The sequence below is a fragment of the Ambystoma mexicanum genome, chromosome 8, assembly GCF_040938575.1.
Source record: "Ambystoma mexicanum isolate Mex_15411 chromosome 8, UKY_AmexF1_1, whole genome shotgun sequence".
NCBI classification, from domain to species: domain Eukaryota; kingdom Metazoa; phylum Chordata; class Amphibia; order Caudata; family Ambystomatidae; genus Ambystoma; species Ambystoma mexicanum.
Window position 1 is genome coordinate 46,953,580 of NC_090929.1, and position 19,622 is coordinate 46,973,201.

Sequence of the window (19,622 nt, forward strand, 5' to 3'; positions counted from 1 at the left end):
ACGCACTGGAGTACAGCTCGGCAGAGAACATGCCATGCACTGGAGTACAGCTCGGCAGAGAACATACCATGAACTGGAGCACAGCTCGGCAGAGAACATCCAATGCACTGGAGTACAGCTCGGCAGAGAACATCCTATGCACTGGAGTACAGCTCGGCAGAGAACATCCCATGCACTGGAGCACAGCTCGGCAGGGAACATCCCATGCACTGGAGTACAGCTCGGCAGAGAACATCCCATGCACTGGAGTACAGATCGGCAGAGAACATCCCATGCGTTGGAGTACAGCTCAGCAGAGAACATCCCATGCACTGGAGCACAGCCCAGCAGAGAACATCCCATGCACTGGAGCACAGCTCGGCAGAGAACATCCCATGCACTGGAGTACAGCTCGGCAGAGAACATCCAATGCACTGGAGCACAGCTCGGCAGAGAACATCCCACGCACTGGAGTACAGCTCGGCAGAGAACATCCCATGCACTGGAGTACAGCTCACCTGAGAACATCCCACGCACTGGAGCACAACTCGGCAGAGAACATCCCATGCACTGGAGCACAGCTCGGCAGAGAACATCCCACGCACTGGAGTACAGCACGGCAGAGAACATCCCACTTATTGGAGCACAGCTCGTCAGGGAACATCCCATGCACTGGAGTACAGCTCGGCAGAGAACATCAGCTCGGCAGAGAACATCCCACGCACTGGAGTACAGCTCGGCAGAGAACATCCCATGCACTGGAGTACAGCTCGGCAGAGAACATCAGCTCGGCAGAGAACATCCCACGCACTGGAGCACAGCTCGGCAGAGAACATCCCACGCACTGGAGCACAGCTCGGCAGAGAACATCCCATGCACTGGAGCACAGCTCGACAGAGAACATCCCATGCACTGGAGCACAGCTCGGCAGAGAAAATCCCATGCACTGGAGCACAGCTCGGGAGAGAACATCCCATGCACTGGAGTACAGCTCGGCAGAGAACATCCCATGCACTGGAGCACAGCTCGGCAGAGAACATCCCATGCATTGGAGCACAGCTCGGCAGAGAACATCCCATGCACTGGAGTACAGCTCGACAGAGAACATCCCATGCACTGGAGCACAGCTCGGCAGAGAACATCCCACGCACTGGAGTACAGCTCGGTAAAGAACATCCCATGCACTGGAGCACAGCTCGGCAGAGATGGCATCTGAGAACACACTACTTGTCGTTTGTTTTTGATTCTTTTTCTACCCATTGAATCCCTATGCTAATCACTATGGCCATTCCCTCCCACGTCCTGCTCCTCCCCGTCCACCTCCTCCTGGGATCGCTTTTAGCTAACTTTATCAAGCCTTAAAATCAAACTTTGCATTTGAAGTGCCTGCCGGGGTTTTTTAAAGCAGTTTTCTGAGATGTAATGACTTAATTGAAGATGTAAAGATGCTACAGGTGTAATAAAAATGTTTTAACCAGGTCTGCCTCCGGCCACGCGATTCATAAACAGTATGCGTGCTGAAGTCCTGTTAAAAACAACCATTATCAAAGCCAACAGTTGCGGCTGCTGTCATATGTCCAGGTGCATGCACCATTCTCAAGTTGCTGCCATCAATGGCCAGCTAGTACTATTTTGCCAATGCTTTGCAAATACCTTGACCATGTCTACACAAACGCCAAAACTGTTGGCATTGCCAATGCTTGTTTTGTACAACAATCAATCGTTTTGTTTAAAAACCTTTACAATGTTCACTTTGTGTGCATTATACAAACTCACAAATTGCACTTCGTACAAAATCTTAAAATTCAGTAGATTAACCCTTCTGTAACCAATAATCACCACATTGTAAGATACAAAAATACAACACGATGGGTGGAACAAGGGGGGCACAGCTCAGAAATAGAAGCACTTTCAATACCTGGAGGGAGTGACCCCATTTCTCATATTAGCACCCCAGTCTCACAAAGAACGAACTACACGTCCCAGAATTCAAAGAGAAAAAACAGGATTGTCTGGGAGAGTGGTCTGAGCTGCACACATCCCAGCACTACTTTGACCTTTCATTTTATATTTTGAGCGGGAACAGATGCAGAGACTTACATTTCCTCCGCCAGTTGGTTTCTTGACTGAAGCATGGTGCAGATACCACTGTTCTGATGCAGTTGTATGGGGCCAGGTGCACACCCAGCCACCGCATTGCTGCACTGAAATATCTGTCCACCACCCAATCAAGGGGGGCCACCACCATATTCAAACTTTACCAGGTTTCGTCCTATGCAAACACTCAAACGTGTGAATTCAGGAGTAAATGTCAGACACCCAATCATCCAGCCGGCTAGATCTAGCCTGAGCTGACACCCATTCATCCAGCCAGCTAGATCTAGCCTGAGCTGACACCCATTCATCCAGCCGGCTAGATCTAGCCTGAGCCGACACCCATTCATCCAGCCGGCTAGATCTAGCCTGAGCCGACACCCATTCAGCCAGCTCGCTAGATCTAGCCTGAGCTGACACCCATTCATCCAGCCGGCTAGATCTAGCCTGAGCTGACACCCATTCAGCCAGCTGGCTAGATCTAGCCTGAGCCACCACCCATTCATCCAGCTGGCTAGATCTAGCCTGAGCTGACACCCATTCATCCAACTGGCTAGATATAGCCTGAGCTGACACCCATTCATCCAGCCGGCTAGATCTAGCCTGAGCGGACACCCATTCATCTAGCCGGCTAGATCTACCCTGAGCTGACACCCATTCATCCAGCCGGCTAGATCTAGCCTGAGCTGATACCCATTCATCCAGCCGGCTAGATATAGCCTGAGCTGACACCCATTCATCCAGCTGGCTAGATCTAGCCTGAGCTGACACCCATTTATCCAGCCGGCTAGATCTAGCCTGAGCCAACATCCATTCATCCAGCCGGCTAGATCTAGCCTGAGCTGACACCCATTTATCCAGCCGGCTAGATCTAGCATGAGCCGACATCCAATTCGTCCAGCTGGCTAGATCTAGCCTGAGCTGACACCCATTCAGCCAGCTGGCTAGATCTAGCCTGAGCCACCACCCATTCATCCAGCTGGCTAGATCCAGCCTGAGCCGACACTCATTCATCCAGCTGGCTAGATCTAGCCTGAGCTGATACCCATTTGTCCAGCCGGCTAGATCTAGCCTGAGCTGACACCCATTCGTCCAGCTGGCTAGATCTAGCCTGAGCTGACACCCAATTATCCAGCTGGCTAGATCTAGCCTGAGCTGACACCCATTCGTCCAGCCGGCTAGATCTAGCCTGAGCTGACACCCATTCGTCCAGCCGGCTAGATCTAGCCTGAGCTGACACCCATTCATCCAGCTGGCTAGATCTAGGCTGAGCTGACACCCATTCGTCCAGCCGGCTAGATCTAGCCTGAGCCGACACCCATTCATCCAGCTGGCTAGATCTAGCCTGAGCTGACACCCATTCGTTCATCCGGCTAGATCTAGCCTGAGCCGACACCCATTCATCCAGCTGGCTAGATCTAGCCTGAGCTGACACCCATTTGTCCAGCTGGCTAGATCTAGCCTGAGCTGACACCCATTCATCCAGCTGGGTAGATCTAGCCTGAGCTGACACCCATTCATCCAGCTGGCTAGATCTAGCCTGAGCTGACACCCATTTGTCAAGCTGGCTAGATCTAGCCTGAGCTGACACCCATTCGTCCAGCTGGGTAGATCTAGCCTGAGCTGACACCCAATCATCCAGCTGGCTAGATCTAGCCTGAGCTGACACCCATTTGTCCAGCTGGCTAGATCTAGCCTGAGCTGACACCCATTCATCCAGCTGGGTAGATCTAGCCTGAGCCGACACCCATTCATCCAGCTGGGTAGATCTAGCCTGAGCTGACACCCAATCATCCAGCTGGCTAGATCTAGCCTGAGCTGACACCCAATCATCCAGCTGGCTAGATCTAGCATGAGCCGACACCCATTCATCCAGCTGGCTAGATCTAGCCTGAGCTGACACCCATTCATCCAGCTGGGTAGATCTAGCCTGAGCTGCCAGTCTGGGTTGGGCATGCCCATATGTGGAAGACTGCTGTTTCCATGCTTTCCAGTTAAACATAGCCTCGTTGTGGAGTCTCGCAGGACTTCCAAACCAAACGGACCTTAGTTCCCTGATCACATTACAGCGTGCAGCCTTTCCAAAACACAAAGCAGCTGCCACTATACACAAGTCATCCACGGTGACCTGTTCGGAGAGCAGAACTACAGGGTACCTTTTGAACACCCTGGGTGGAATTCTTGCAGACACCCTGGGTCACATTCACTGAGGTACCTAGGCAGCAAGCCCCTGAATGGGGACTCGCTGGGTAAAAAAAGGTTGCCTAACCAGCAAATAAATGCAAAAATGTTACAGGACTTGGTGTGAGTCACAAATTAGGATGTTCTCCAACATGGGATATGGCATGGATTCTCATGATCATGAATATTCCCCGTCGTCAGGCTGGAATCCTCGGTAAAAGAAAAAAGTTTCACTTTCACTTACAAACTGTCTTTCTCCTCTAAACCAATCGCTGTCCTCTGGGTCATACTGCCCCCATCCAATGACGTTCCTCTCCCTAAGCCCCTCCTCTGGCTGCCATTTCCAGATTTTTACAGCACGTTTCAGTGTTGGGAGTCCTCGAGTTTCCTCTGCAAGCTACTTCTACGTTTGTGTGTGTTTTTGATGGAAAATGGTTCTATTTTTGTTTCCGAAAGAGCCTGTGTGCTCTCATCTTCATCTGCCGACAGCGGGACTCCATTGTCTGTGAATTTCAGCACCCATCAAGGGTGAAGATCGTCAAAGAAGATTCCAGAAGGCCACTGGGCCTAGTTCGCGCCCTCCGACCATGATGGAGGAGAAGTAGGGAAGGTCCCTCTACAGGCCCTGCACCGAGTGTTCGTGGAAGACGAGCACCTACAATGTCTCTACTGCCTGCAGCCGGACCACACAGAATGCAAGTGTGAGATATGCCTCGGTTTCTCCAAGAAGACGAAGGAGGATAGACACAGTAGACTGGCAGCATGGCTGAATGCCAAGGCCTCTGCCCCTGCCCCAAGCATGATCATGCATCACCCAGGACCAGCTGGTTCGAGGAGCGGTCTTCTAAACCCTTTAAGGGCACCTCATCCGTGGGGGCCTAATACAAGGCCAAGAACCGCAAGTCTGAGTCCACTGTGTTCGCCGCGGAAGCGGGTTCCAAGGTGGACAGGGCGCGATCGACATCACCCTCTGCCTACATTGCCAGCCAGCAATCGAGCTCCTCTTTGAAGTGGAAATCATCAAACCCGGCTAAACTGCAGGAGAAGCCTGAGAAGCTGCAGATGGAGGAAAAGAAGGCCGACCTGCCCAAGAAGGCCCAATCGACACAACCTGTGGGGGTTGCCTACTGTAAACACATATATCAGACATGAGAGACATGACATATCACACATGAGAGCACACTGTCATTGATGCTAAGAGGCGGGAGCTGGTTGCAGGTTGACACTGCTGCATATCAAAGGTATTGGGGTTTCCTGTCTTTAGTTAGCCCTGCGACCAGGCCTCTCATGGGCCTGCTTAAATTAACTCTGATCAGTATGCGTCACTGCCACCAGCAGGGCCCACAAAGGATAGGGCCGATCCATGGGACCTTTGTTATTTAATTAGAATGGCCATGGCAGGAGGAAGGTTTTGCCCTCCCCCTTTTGAGATTCCTTTATGTACTCCTTGGTGTCACATCCCAACTAAATATGACGGGGGGGGGGGGCGGCTCCTGTAGGCTGTGTCCACCCAGAGTACACGGGTCTATGTGTGTGCCGTGTGGTGAGCATAGGAAAATGTGTGCAGTTTATCCTCACACTTTTTTTGTAGGCGGATCTACCATCATTCAGTTTCATATAAAATTTCACAAAAGCTCAGGTGAGCGCATGCCCACTGTACAGATGGTCGAATTCCTCACACAGGCGTTTACTAGAGTCCTGCTTCAGTCGTCAGTCAGGCTGTCTGACGTCATTCCTCAGACACTCAAGACCTGGTCTGGCTGGACACCTGCACAATGGACCAGGTTCATTGAAAGGTTTCATTTGTGGCTTGAAATGTAAGATTATAATTGATGTAATCTAACGTGTCACTGTGACGAGGTATTCGATGACACACACATCTCCTGCACACACTAGATTCACTGATGGCTGAAGTTGGATGAGTGTCTCTAACCGGTTAACAAGGAGCAGGCTGGGGTCTTAGGAATGCCTCACGGCCCTATACGGTGTATGAGGGGGGAGGGCAGCAGTTCTGAGGATCTACTTTCAGAAAACGGCTCCTGATTTCAGCATGCTAAAAGCAAACCAAGTTTTCTGGAAAACGTACAGCCTTTAACCCTTGCATGTAACCCTTGCATGCTGCGAGCAGGACATGAGCCGATGGGGGACTGCGTAGTGTGAGCAGGGTGGTTAGCGGAGGCTGGGCATGAGGGTGCGAGGAGGGTGGTAAACTAGGGTTATGCAGCCACCGAGGTGTGAATAAGGTGGTAAGTGGAGGGTGTCCATTGAGGTTTGAGCAGGTAAGTACACAGAGCATGTGCTGTGAGTAGGGCGGTGAGCGAAAGATGTGCATCGTGGTATGAACAGGGTGGTGAGCGAAAGATGTGCAGCGTGGTATGAACAGGGTGGTGAGCGATAGATGTGCATCGTGGTATGAACAGGGCGGTGAGCGATAGATGTGCATCGTGGTATGAACATGCTGACCTTTACCACTGAGTGCATGGGGGGGTGGGGAGGGGGCTGGATTTCTCTCCTTAGTGTCCTTTACTAGAAGGTTCTGATTCATTTGAAGAAACATTCACACTTGTGATGAAACGCACAGCGCCTGCTCCGAGCCAAAGTATTTAATGTCTTTGTTTTTGTATTGCTTTATTTGTATAGCGCTCCGGGCCCAAAGCCATCTGGGCGCTTAATTTAAGGTTACATTGACATAAGAGGATAATTACAGTACACTACATAATGAAACAAGTACACAAAGTACAATATACAAGGTGGTCAAGATAAAGGTGCAAGGTCAACATTGCCTTGACAAAGTGAAAAGTATACAAAGATGAGTCAAGGCTGTACAGCGTATATACAAAATGCAGGATAGCAGCAGTGGGGTGGCATGGCCATAGGGAATCTGGGCAGTCAGGGGGTTGATGGGTTCCGTTAACGACAGTTTGCTTTTAAGTTTAAATGAGTGGACAGAAGATCCCGATCTGAGCAAGTTGGGCAGGGTATTCCATCGCTTAGAGGCTAATGTGGGGAAGCTAGTCCTGCCCGCTTTCTGTCATTTGAATCTGGGTAGAGCAAGGCAATTAGCCTGAGCAGATCTGAGTGGTCCCGATCTGAGCAAGCTGGGCAGGGTATTCCATCGCTTAGCGGCTAATGTGGGGAAGCTAGTCCCGCCCGCTTTCTGTCATTTGAATCTGGGTAGAGCAAGGCAATTAGCCTGAGCAGATCTGAGTGGTCCCGATCTGAGCAAGCTGGGCAGGGTATTCCATCGCTTAGCGGCTAATGTGGGGAAGCTAGTCCCGCCCGCTTTCTGTCATTTGAATCTGGGTAGAGCAAGGCAATTAGCCTGAGCAGATCTGAGTGGTCCCGATCTGAGCAAGCTGGGCAGGGTATTCCATCGCTTAGCGGCTAATGTGGGGAAGCTAGTCCCGCCCGCTTTCTGTCATTTGAATCTGGGTAGAGCAAGGCAATTAGCCTGAGCAGATCTGAGTGGTCCCGATCTGAGCAAGCTGGGCAGGGTATTCCATCGCTTAGCGGCTAATGTGGGGAAGCTAGTCCCGCCCGCTTTCTGTCATTTGAATCTGGGTAGAGCAAAGCAATTAGCCTGAGCAGATCTGAGTGGTCCCGATCTGAGCAAGTTGGGCAGGGTATTCCATCGCTTAGCGGCTAATGTGGGGAAGCTGGTCCCGCCCGCTTTCTGTCATTTGAATCTGGGTAGAGCAAGGCAATTAGCCTGAGCAGGCAATTAGCCTGAGCAGATCTGAGTGGTCGGGAAGACGAGTGGGGCGTAAAGCGGCAGGCAAGGTAGATAGGAGCCTGGTTGTTTAGGTATTTGTGGGTGAGGGCCAGCGTTTTTAAGGCGATTCTTTGCCCTACTGAGAGCCAGCGAAGGTTGCGTCTGGTGTCTGAGATGTGCTGGCCCCCGGGGAAGTGTAGGGCCGACCTGAGGGCATTGTTCTGAATGACCTGACGTTTGTTTAGGTTATGTTGGCTGGTACCTAAGTAGAGGGCATTGCAGTAGTCCATTTTGGACATGATAAGAGTTCTAGCGAGGATGATGCCGTTAGCTGTGGTGAGGAAGGGGCGACAGGCAGTGATAAGTTTGCATATGTATGCAGAGGCAGAACTAACGGCATTAGTTTCTAGAAATAATATCCGCTTGACGAGTTACCAAGGGTTATAGGAGGGACGGAGCGATTCAAGGACGGCTGTAGGTCCAAGCAATTGGATTATTGGCTGCAGCAAGGAGTGGGGACATGGGGGGGAGTGGCTCTGGGACTGGGATGGGGTAAGAGGTTAAATCATTGGGGCTGGCAGTGGGGTGGGCTTGGATAATTGGCGGTGCGATTGGGATGGGGTAGGATGGGGGATCACTGGGGTGGGTTGGGATTGGACATAGATGGTTGCGGGAAGGGCAGAGGCTTCGTTGAGGGGGCTGCTGAATGCAGTTTGGGTGGGGCTGGGAAGAAACGGCAGATTTTGGGACTAAAGGGCCCGGCACGGTCGTCATGTGAGCGGAGGGCGAGAGATTATAAAGCCGCCCTCATTGCTGTGGACCTGGGAGACGTGTTTTGGACTAGAGAGAAGCCCATGTTAGGGAGGGAGTGGCATGGATCTGGGGGCTGCTATGGTTTTGAGCCCCCTGAGAGGGGCTGTGGGGCACTCAGTCTTCTCAGAGTGAGGTGCTGTTGGTGTATAACGCTTTTATGTTTCATATTCCCCTCTCTGCCCACAGAATGCCGATGGAAAGCTGACGCTACAGGAGTTCCAGGAGGGGTCGAAGGCCGACCCCTCCATCGTGCAGGCGCTGTCCCTCTACGATGGGCTGGTGTAGGGGCCCGCAGAGTACTGATCTCAGGTGTGTACGGTCAGTGTGCTGGGCGTTGCCCACTTTAAGCGTACCTTTGCCTCGGGTGGGGGCCGTTTTGGGAGAGGGGGGGGATTTTTTGCCAAATGTGTGCTTAATCTTGGCAGGCTCCCGAGGCTCTGCCCAGCAGGGCGAGTTGCTGCTCGTTTGCCTGGCTATTCACACGTGTCTTCGGGGGCTTGTCCAAGTGGGAGGCCCCCAATGTGCTTGCTTGTTAACATTGTTACTGCTGGGGCTGGGGGGGTGGGCGGGCATGCCAGCATTCGTGGACCCCGCAAGCCGGCGATCTTGGAGGATGTGTGCACAGTAAGAGGCAGAATCAGTCGAATTATATAAGAAGGAAAGTTAAAAAATATATTTAATTATTTATTCTTATTAAATATGTTCATAGCCAACAAAGGCTTTACATATATTTAACAAAATACGTTAAATAAACAGCAATTCTAGCTAAATAGTTGAGTCTACCCCCCAAATTGGGAGGGTGGGCGCGCATGTTACCAGGCCCCCAGGTACAGAGAGGCCTTTCATGGAGGAAGGACTGAGGCCCACCTCGAGATGCTGGAAAGTGGAACCGAGTCATCGCCTGGCTTTCTCTTAATTTGGTGGGAGCAGGCAAGGGTTATACGTTAGGACTTCGTAGTACAAGGAAACTGGAGGGGGGAGGGAGCAAGAGGAGAGGGAGCTGGAAGCACGTTTGAGGACTTACTTCCTGTGTGGGATTGTCCCCTTCTGCATCGCTTTGACTATGGAAGTGGGCACTAGGGAGCTCAAGAACTTGTGCATGGCTGCGGCTGGAGGGTCCCTCGCCCCTGGTGTTGGGGAGCAGTCTAGGCCATGGGCCATCAAGTCATTTCTTCTGGCGTGAGGTGGCCCTGCCAAGCATGGGTCGGTACATCTCAGCACCACCATGGTAACCTGGGCTCCCAAAGGCATTGTGGGTAGGGGGCCAGTGAAGGCCTTCATAGCTGCACATGGCGGTAGTGTGGTGGACAGAATGGGGGACCTTGCCTGCCGTGGCTCAGGGCCACTGATCTATGTGGGAGCTGGTTTGTGGGATACCCTGAAGTTTCAGGGAAATAATTTTGACTTTGGGGTGCGAGGCCAATGACTGTACTATCCACTCCCCAGGGGTCTGTCTTGAAGGTCCTGTTCAAGTTTTGCAAGGCCTGCGGCACAGAGGACCTGGCCCACTTGAAGCCCCTGCTGTGATGAGCGACCCGCTGGATGTTCTGCTCTCTAACTTGGCAATCACTTTATGAACTATTAGTGGCCCGCTTCTTCTTAGCAGTGCACGCAGATCCGAGCAGAGCGCAGTGCATGCATTGATGGCTGAAGGCACACCGGCCTTTCATTGTCATGGGCCCCCGAAGCGGTTTTAGCAGCTAGAGGCCGATAATCGAGGGGTTTCTATGGGCACTCTGCAATGGGTACCCCTCACGCCACCTTCCTTTGCATATGTTTTATATGGTGCTATGGCTGGGTTCTGACTGGCCCGGTTCCCTCTTGTTGGACCAGTCAATGCCAGAGAGTAGTGGTTCTATAAGGCGGGGGCAATGGGTGACATTGCTCACGCTCTGACATGTTGCTGACTCCGTCCAGCCCCGCCAGCCTCTTGAAATCAGATGCGCTTGCGTTTTGGCTGCCTTACCTACTTCTCAACAGTAACGTTTGACACTGGAGGAGGCGCGCTAGGAGGCCCCTCTCTCCAGTACTGGGAATACTCGCTCTTAAGCCTCCTTGCACCGATCCCTACCCTTCCTCGTCCCAGTCCTTATCTTATTAGGGTCAGGCATGCTGGCAAACGGATAACTAAGTGCCTCCTCCCCCCACTAGCAATCCCCCATAAACCTGTCGCTAATTCGCAAGCAGCGCCCCAGCGCTCCAAGACAAACCTGTCACAGACAGCAGGGGCAAAGACCCCATTACTGTGACGAGGTCAAGTAGGAGTACCCACAACCGTATCACCGAGAGGAGGCGCAATCGCAGATTCAAGCCAATATCCGCAAGAACACGAAGAGCATCAGTGAAGGAGGAGCTCATGAAAGCACTGCACAGCCACCAGGAAGGGACTTCCAACCAAGCCCAGAGGAGGCAAAAAATAACACAACACCGATCCACACAAGCCACACAATCCGCTGCCGTATGTGAAAAGTGGACATGTCCCAGGGCGCTACACGACACCCACACACTGGGACCACACCAGATAGTACCACATAAATAATCCGCAGGAAGGAGACACTCAGGATCTGCAGGATACACTAGCTGATTACACAACTAACCCTATTCCACAGGAAGGAGACACACAGGATCTGCAGGATACACTAGCTGATTACACAACTAACCATATTTCACAGGAAGGAGACACACAGGATCTGCAGGACACACTAGCTGATTACACAACTAACCATATTCCACAGGAAGGAGACACACAGGATCTGCAGGATACACTAGCTGATTACACAACCATTTCCACAGGAAGGAGACACTCAGGATCTGCAGGATGCACTAGCCGATTACACAACCATATTCCTCAGGAAGGAGACACACAGGATCTGCAGGACACACTAGCTGATTACACACCTAACCGTATTCCACAGGAAGGAGAAAACCAGGATCTGCAGGATACACTAGCTGATTACAAAACTAACCGTATTCCACAGGAAGGAGACACACAGGATCTGCAGGATACACTGGCTGAATACACAACTAACCATTTCCACAGGAAGGAGACACTCAGGATCTGCAGGATACACTAGCTGAATACACACCTAACCATATTCCACAGGAAGGAGACACACAGGATCTGCAGGATACACTAGCTGATTACACAACCATATTCCTCAGGAAGGAGACACACAGGATCTGCAGGATACACTAGCTGATTACACACCTAACCATATTCCACAGGAAGGAGACACACAGGATCTGCAGGATACACTAGCTGATTACACAACTAACCATATTCCACAGGAAGGAGACACACAGGATCTGCAGGATACACTAGCTGATTACACACCTAACCATATTCCACAGGAAGGAGACACTCAGGATCTGCAGGATGCACTAGCTGAATACACAACTAACCATATTCCACAGGAAGGAGAAAACCAGGATCTGCAGGATACACTAGCTGAATACACACCTAACCATATTCCACAGGAAGGAGACACACAGGATCTGCAGGATACACTAGCTGATTACACAACCATATTCCTCAGGAAGGAGACACACAGGATCTGCAGGATAGACAAGCTGATTACACAACTAACCATATTCCACAGGAAGGAGACACACAGGATCTGCAGGATACACTAGCTGATTACACAACTAACCATATTCCACAGGAAGGAGACACACAGGATCTGCAGGATACACTAGCTGAATACACACCTAACCATATTCCACAGGAAGGAGACACACAGGATCTGCAGGATACACTAGCTGATTACACAACCATATTCCTCAGGAAGGAGACACACAGGATCTGCAGGATCCACTAGCTGATTACACAACTAACCATATTCCACAGGAAGGAGACACACAGGATCTGCAGGATACACTAGCTGATTACACACCTAACCATATTCCACAGGAAGGAGAAAACCAGGATCTGCAGGATACACTAGCTGATTACACACCTAACCATATTCCACAGGAAGGAGAACACTACGATCTGCAGGATACACTAGCTGATTACAAAACTAACCGTATTCCACAGGAAGGAGAAAACCAGGATCTGCAGGATACACTAGCTGAATACACACCTAACCGTATTCCACAGGAAGGAGAAAACCAGGATCTGCAGGATACACTAGCTGATTACAAAACTAACCGTATTCCACAGGAAGGAGAAAACAGGATCTGCAGGATACACTAGCTGAATACACACCAAACCATATTCCACAGGAAGGAGAAAACCAGGATCTGCAGGATACACTAGCTGATTACAAAACTAACCGTATTCCACAGGAAGGAGAAAACCAGGATCTGCAGGATACACTAGCTGATTACACAACTAACCGTATTCCACAGGAAGGAGAAAACCAGGATCTGCAGGATACACTAGCTGATTACACACCTAACCATATTCCACAGGAAGGAGACACACAGGATCTGCAGGATACACTAGCTGATTACAAAACTAACCATATTCCACAGGAAGGAGAACACTAGGATCTGCAGGATAAACTAGCTGATTACAAAACTAACCGTATTCCACAGGAAGGAGAAAACCAGGATCTGCAGGATACACTAGCTGAATAAACACCTAACCGTATTCCACAGGAAGGAGAAAACCAGGATCTGCAGGATACACTAGCTGATTACAAAACTAACCGTATTCCACAGGAAGGAGAAAACCAGGATCTGCAGGATACACTAGCTGATTACACAACTAACCGTATTCCACAGGAAGGAGAAAACCAGGATCTGCAGGATACACTAGCTGAATACACACCTAACCATATTCCACAGGAAGGAGAACACTAGGATCTGCAGGATACACTAGCTGATTACAAAACTAACCGTATTCCACAGGAAGGAGAAAACCAGGATCTGCAGGATACACTAGCTGAATACACACCTAACCGTATTCCACAGGAAGGAGAAAACCAGGATCTGCAGGATACACTAGCTGATTACACAACTAACCGTATTCCACAGGAAGGAGAAAACCAGGATCTGCAGGATACACTAACTGATTACAAAACTAACCGTATTCCACAGGAAGGAGAAAACCAGGATCTGCAGGATACACTAGCTGATTACACAACTAACCCTATTCCACAGGAAGGAGAAAACCAGGATCTGCAGGATACACTAGCTGATTACACACCTAACCATATTCCACAGGAAGGAGACACACAGGATCTGCAGGATACACTAGCTGATTACAAAACTAACCATATTCCACAGGAAGGAGAACACTAGGATCTGCAGGATACACTAGCTGATTACAAAACTAACCGTATTCCACAGGAAGGAGAAAACCAGGATCTGCAGGATACACTAGCTGAATACACACCTAACCGTATTCCACAGGAAGGAGAAAACCAGGATCTGCAGGATACACTAGCTGATAACAAAACTAACCGTATTCCACAGGAAGGAGAAAACCAGGATCTGCAGGATACACTAGCTGAATACACACCTAACCGTATTCCACAGGAAGGAGAAAACCAGGATCTGCAGGATACACTAGCTGATTACACAACTAACCGTATTCCACAGGAAGGAGAAAACCAGGATCTGCAGGATACACTAACTGATTACAAAACTAACCGTATTCCACAGGAAGGAGAAAACCAGGATCTGCAGGATACACTAGCTGAATACACACCTAACCGTATTCCACAGGAAGGAGAAAACCAGGATCTGCTGGATACACTAGCTGATTACACAACTAACCGTATTCCACAGGAAGGAGAAAACCAGGATCTGCAGGATACACTAGCTGATTACACACCTAACCATATTCCACAGGAAGGAGACACACAGGATCTGCAGGATACACTAGCTGATTACAAAACTAACCGTATTCCACAGGAAGGAGAAAACCAGGATCTGCAGGATACACTAGCTGAATACACACCTAACCGTATTCCACAGGAAGGAGAAAACCAGGATCTGCAGGATACACTAGCTGATTACAAAACTAACCGTATTCCACAGGAAGGAGAAAACCAGGATCTGCAGGATACACTAGCTGAATACACACCTAACCGTATTCCACAGGAAGGAGAAAACCAGGATCTGTAGGATACACTAGCTGAATACAAAACTAACCGTATTCCACAGGAAGGAGAAAACCAGGATCTGCAGGATACACTAGCTGAATACACACCTAACCGTATTCCACAGGAAGGAGAAAACCAGGATCTGTAGGATACACTAGCTGATTACAAAACTAACCGTATTCCACAGGAAGGAGAAAACCAGGATCTGTAGGATACACTAGCTGATTACAAAACTAACCGTATTCCACAGGAAGGAGAAAACCAGGATCTGTAGGATACACTAGCTGATTACAAAACTAACCGTATTCCACAGGAAGGAGAAAACCAGGATCTGTAGGATAAACTAGTTGAATACACACCTAACCGTATTCCACAGGAAGGAGAAAACCAGGATCTGTAGGATACACTAGCTGAATACACACCTAACCGTATTCCACAGGAAGGAGAAAACCAGGATCTGCACGATACACTAGCTGAATACACACCTAACCGTATTCCACAGGAAGGAGAAACCCAGGATCTGCAGGATACACTAGCTGAATACACACCTAACCGTATTCCACAGGAAGGAGAAACCCAGGATCTGCAGGATACACTAGCTGAATACACATCTAACCGTATTCCACAGGAAGGAGAAAACCAGGATCTGCAGGATACACTAACTGATTACAAAACTAACCGTATTCCACAGGAAGGAGAAAACCAGGATCTGCAGGATACACTAGCTGAATACACACCTAACCGTATTCCACTGGAAGGAGAAACCCAGGATCTGCAGGATACACTAGCTGAATACACATCTAACCGTATTCCACAGGAAGGAGAAAACCAGGATCTGCAGGATACACTAACTGATTACAAAACTAACCGTATTCCACAGGAAGGAGAAAACCAGGATCTGTAGGATACACTAGCTGATTACAAAACTAACCGTATTCCACAGGAAGGAGAAAACCAGGATCTGTAGGATACACTAGCTGAATACACACCTAACCGTATTCCACAGGAAGGAGAAACCCAGGATCTGCAGCATATACACTAGCTGATTACACATCTAACCGTATTCCACTGGAAGGAGAAACCCAGGATCTGCAGGATACACTAACTGATTACAAAACTAACCGTATTCCACAGGAAGGAGAAAACCAGGATCTGCAGGATACACTAGCTGAATACACACCTAACCGTATTCCACAGGAAGGAGAAAACCAGGATCTGCAGCATACACTAGCTGATTACACAACTAACCGTATTCCACAGGAAGGAGAAAACCAGGATCTGCAGGATACACTAGCTGAATACACATCTAACCATATTCCACAGGAAGGAGAAAACCAGGATCTGCAGGATACACTAGCTGAATACACATCTAACCATATTCCACAGGAAGGAGAAAACCAGGATCTGCAGGATACACTAGCTGAATACACATCTAACCGTATTCCACAGGAAGGAGAAAACCAGGATCTGCAGGATACACTAACTGATTACAAAACTAACCGTATTCCACAGGAAGGAGAAAACCAGGATCTGCTGGATACACTAGCTGATTACACAACTAACTGTATTCCACAGGAAGGAGAAAACCAGGATCTGCAGGATACACTAGCTGAATACACACCTGACCATATTCCACAGGAAGGAGATACCCAGGATCTGCAGGATACACTAGCTGAATACACACCTGACCGTATTCCACAGGAAGGAGAAAACCAGGATCTGCTGGATACACTAGCTGATTACACAACTAACCGTATTCCACAGGAAGGAGAAACCCAGGCTCTGCAGGATACACTACCTGATTACACAACTAACCATATTCCACAGGAAGGAGATACCCAGGATCTGCAGGACACACTACCTGATTACACAACTAACCATATTCCACAGGAAGGAGATACCCAGGATCTGCAGGACACACTAGCTGATTACACAACTAACCATATTCCACAGGAAGGAGACAAACAAGGATCTGCAGGACACACTAGCTGATTACACAACTAACCATATTCCACAGGAAGGAGAACACCAGGATCTGCAGGACACACTAGCTGAATACACACCTAACCATATTCCACAGGAAGGAGAAAACCAGGATCTGCAGGATACACTAGCTGATTACACAACTAACCGTATTCCACAGGAAGGAGAAAACCAGGATCTGCAGGATACACTAGCTGATTACACACCTAACCATATTCCACAGGAAGGAGATACCCAGGATCTGCAGGACACACTAGCTGATTACACAACTAAACATATTCCACAGGAAGTAGACACACAGGATCTGCAGGACACACTAGCTGATTACACAACGAACCATATTCCACAGGAAGGAGAAAACCGGGATCTGCAGGACACACTAGTTGAATACACACCTAACCATATTCCACAGGAAGGAGAAAACCGGGATCTGCAGGATACACTAGCTGATTACACAACAAACCATATTCCACAGGAAGGAGAAAACCAGGATCTGCAGGATACACTAGCTGAATACACACCTAACCGTATTCCACAGGAAGGAGAAAACCAGGATCTGTAGGATACACTAGCTGAATACAAAACTAACCGTATTCCACAGGAAGGAGAAAACCAGGATCTGCAGGATACACTAGCTGAATACACACCTAACCGTATTCCACAGGAAGGAGAAAACCAGGATCTGTAGGATACACTAGCTGATTACAAAACTAACCGTATTCCACAGGAAGGAGAAAACCAGGATCTGTAGGATACACTAGCTGATTACAAAACTAACCGTATTCCACAGGAAGGAGAAAACCAGGATCTGTAGGATACACTAGCTGATTACAAAACTAACCGTATTCCACAGGAAGGAGAAAACCAGGATCTGTAGGATAAACTAGTTGAATACACACCTAACCGTATTCCACAGGAAGGAGAAAACCAGGATCTGTAGGATACACTAGCTGAATACACACCTAACCGTATTCCACAGGAAGGAGAAAACCAGGATCTGCACGATACACTAGCTGAATACACACCTAACCGTATTCCACAGGAAGGAGAAACCCAGGATCTGCAGGATACACTAGCTGAATACACACCTAACCGTATTCCACAGGAAGGAGAAACCCAGGATCTGCAGGATACACTAGCTGAATACACATCTAACCGTATTCCACAGGAAGGAGAAAACCAGGATCTGCAGGATACACTAACTGATTACAAAACTAACCGTATTCCACAGGAAGGAGAAAACCAGGATCTGCAGGATACACTAGCTGAATACACACCTAACCGTATTCCACTGGAAGGAGAAACCCAGGATCTGCAGGATACACTAGCTGAATACACATCTAACCGTATTCCACAGGAAGGAGAAAACCAGGATCTGCAGGATACACTAACTGATTACAAAACTAACCGTATTCCACAGGAAGGAGAAAACCAGGATCTGTAGGATACACTAGCTGATTACAAAACTAACCGTATTCCACAGGAAGGAGAAAACCAGGATCTGTAGGATACACTAGCTGAATACACACCTAACCGTATTCCACAGGAAGGAGAAACCCAGGATCTGCAGCATATACACTAGCTGATTACACATCTAACCGTATTCCACTGGAAGGAGAAACCCAGGATCTGCAGGATACACTAACTGATTACAAAACTAACCGTATTCCACAGGAAGGAGAAAACCAGGATCTGCAGGATACACTAGCTGAATACACACCTAACCGTATTCCACAGGAAGGAGAAAACCAGGATCTGCAGCATACACTAGCTGATTACACAACTAACCGTATTCCACAGGAAGGAGAAAACCAGGATCTGCAGGATACACTAGCTGAATACACATCTAACCATATTCCACAGGAAGGAGAAAACCAGGATCTGCAGGATACACTAGCTGAATACACATCTAACCATATTCCACAGGAAGGAGAAAACCAGGATCTGCAGGATACACTAGCTGAATACACATCTAACCGTATTCCACAGGAAGGAGAAAACCAGGATCTGCAGGATACACTAACTGATTACAAAACTAACCGTATTCCACAGGAAGGAGAAAACCAGGATCTGCTGGATACACTAGCTGATTACACAACTAACTGTATTCCACAGGAAGGAGAAAACCAGGATCTGCAGGATACACTAGCTGAATACACACCTGACCATATTCCACAGGAAGGAGATACCCAGGATCTGCAGGATACACTAGCTGAATACACACCTGACCGTATTCCACAGGAAGGAGAAAACCAGGATCTGCTGGATACACTAGCTGATTACACAACTAACCGTATTCCACAGGAAGGAGAAACCCAGGCTCTGCAGGATACACTACCTGATTACACAACTAACCATATTCCACAGGAAGGAGATACCCAGGATCTGCAGGACACACTACCTGATTACACAACTAACCATATTCCACAGGAAGGAGATACCCAGGATCTGCAGGACACACTAGCTGATTACACAACTAACCATATTCCACAGGAAGGAGACAAACAAGGATCTGCAGGACACACTAGCTGATTACACAACTAACCATATTCCACAGGAAGGAGAACACCAGGATCTGCAGGACACACTAGCTGAATACACACCTAACCATATTCCACAGGAAGGAGAAAACCAGGATCTGCAGGATACACTAGCTGATTACACAACTAACCGTATTCCACAGGAAGGAGAAAACCAGGATCTGCAGGATACACTAGCTGATTACACACCTAACCATATTCCACAGGAAGGAGATACCCAGGATCTGCAGGACACACTAGCTGATTACACAACTAAACATATTCCAC

At 48.8% G+C, this 19,622-nt stretch overlaps 1 protein-coding gene across 1 annotated transcript in view; it reads left to right on the top strand.

Moving 5' to 3' along the window:
- The window catches only part of NCS1 (neuronal calcium sensor 1), a 441,477-nt gene that overhangs the window by 365,909 nt on the left and 55,946 nt on the right, over positions 1 to 19,622 (top strand). The window contains exon 7 of the mRNA XM_069609260.1: positions 8,966 to 9,088. Within this exon, the coding sequence (XP_069465361.1) occupies positions 8,966 to 9,064 (99 nt within the window). The 3' untranslated portion in view covers positions 9,065 to 9,088. The remainder of the gene's footprint in view (positions 1 to 8,965; positions 9,089 to 19,622) is intronic.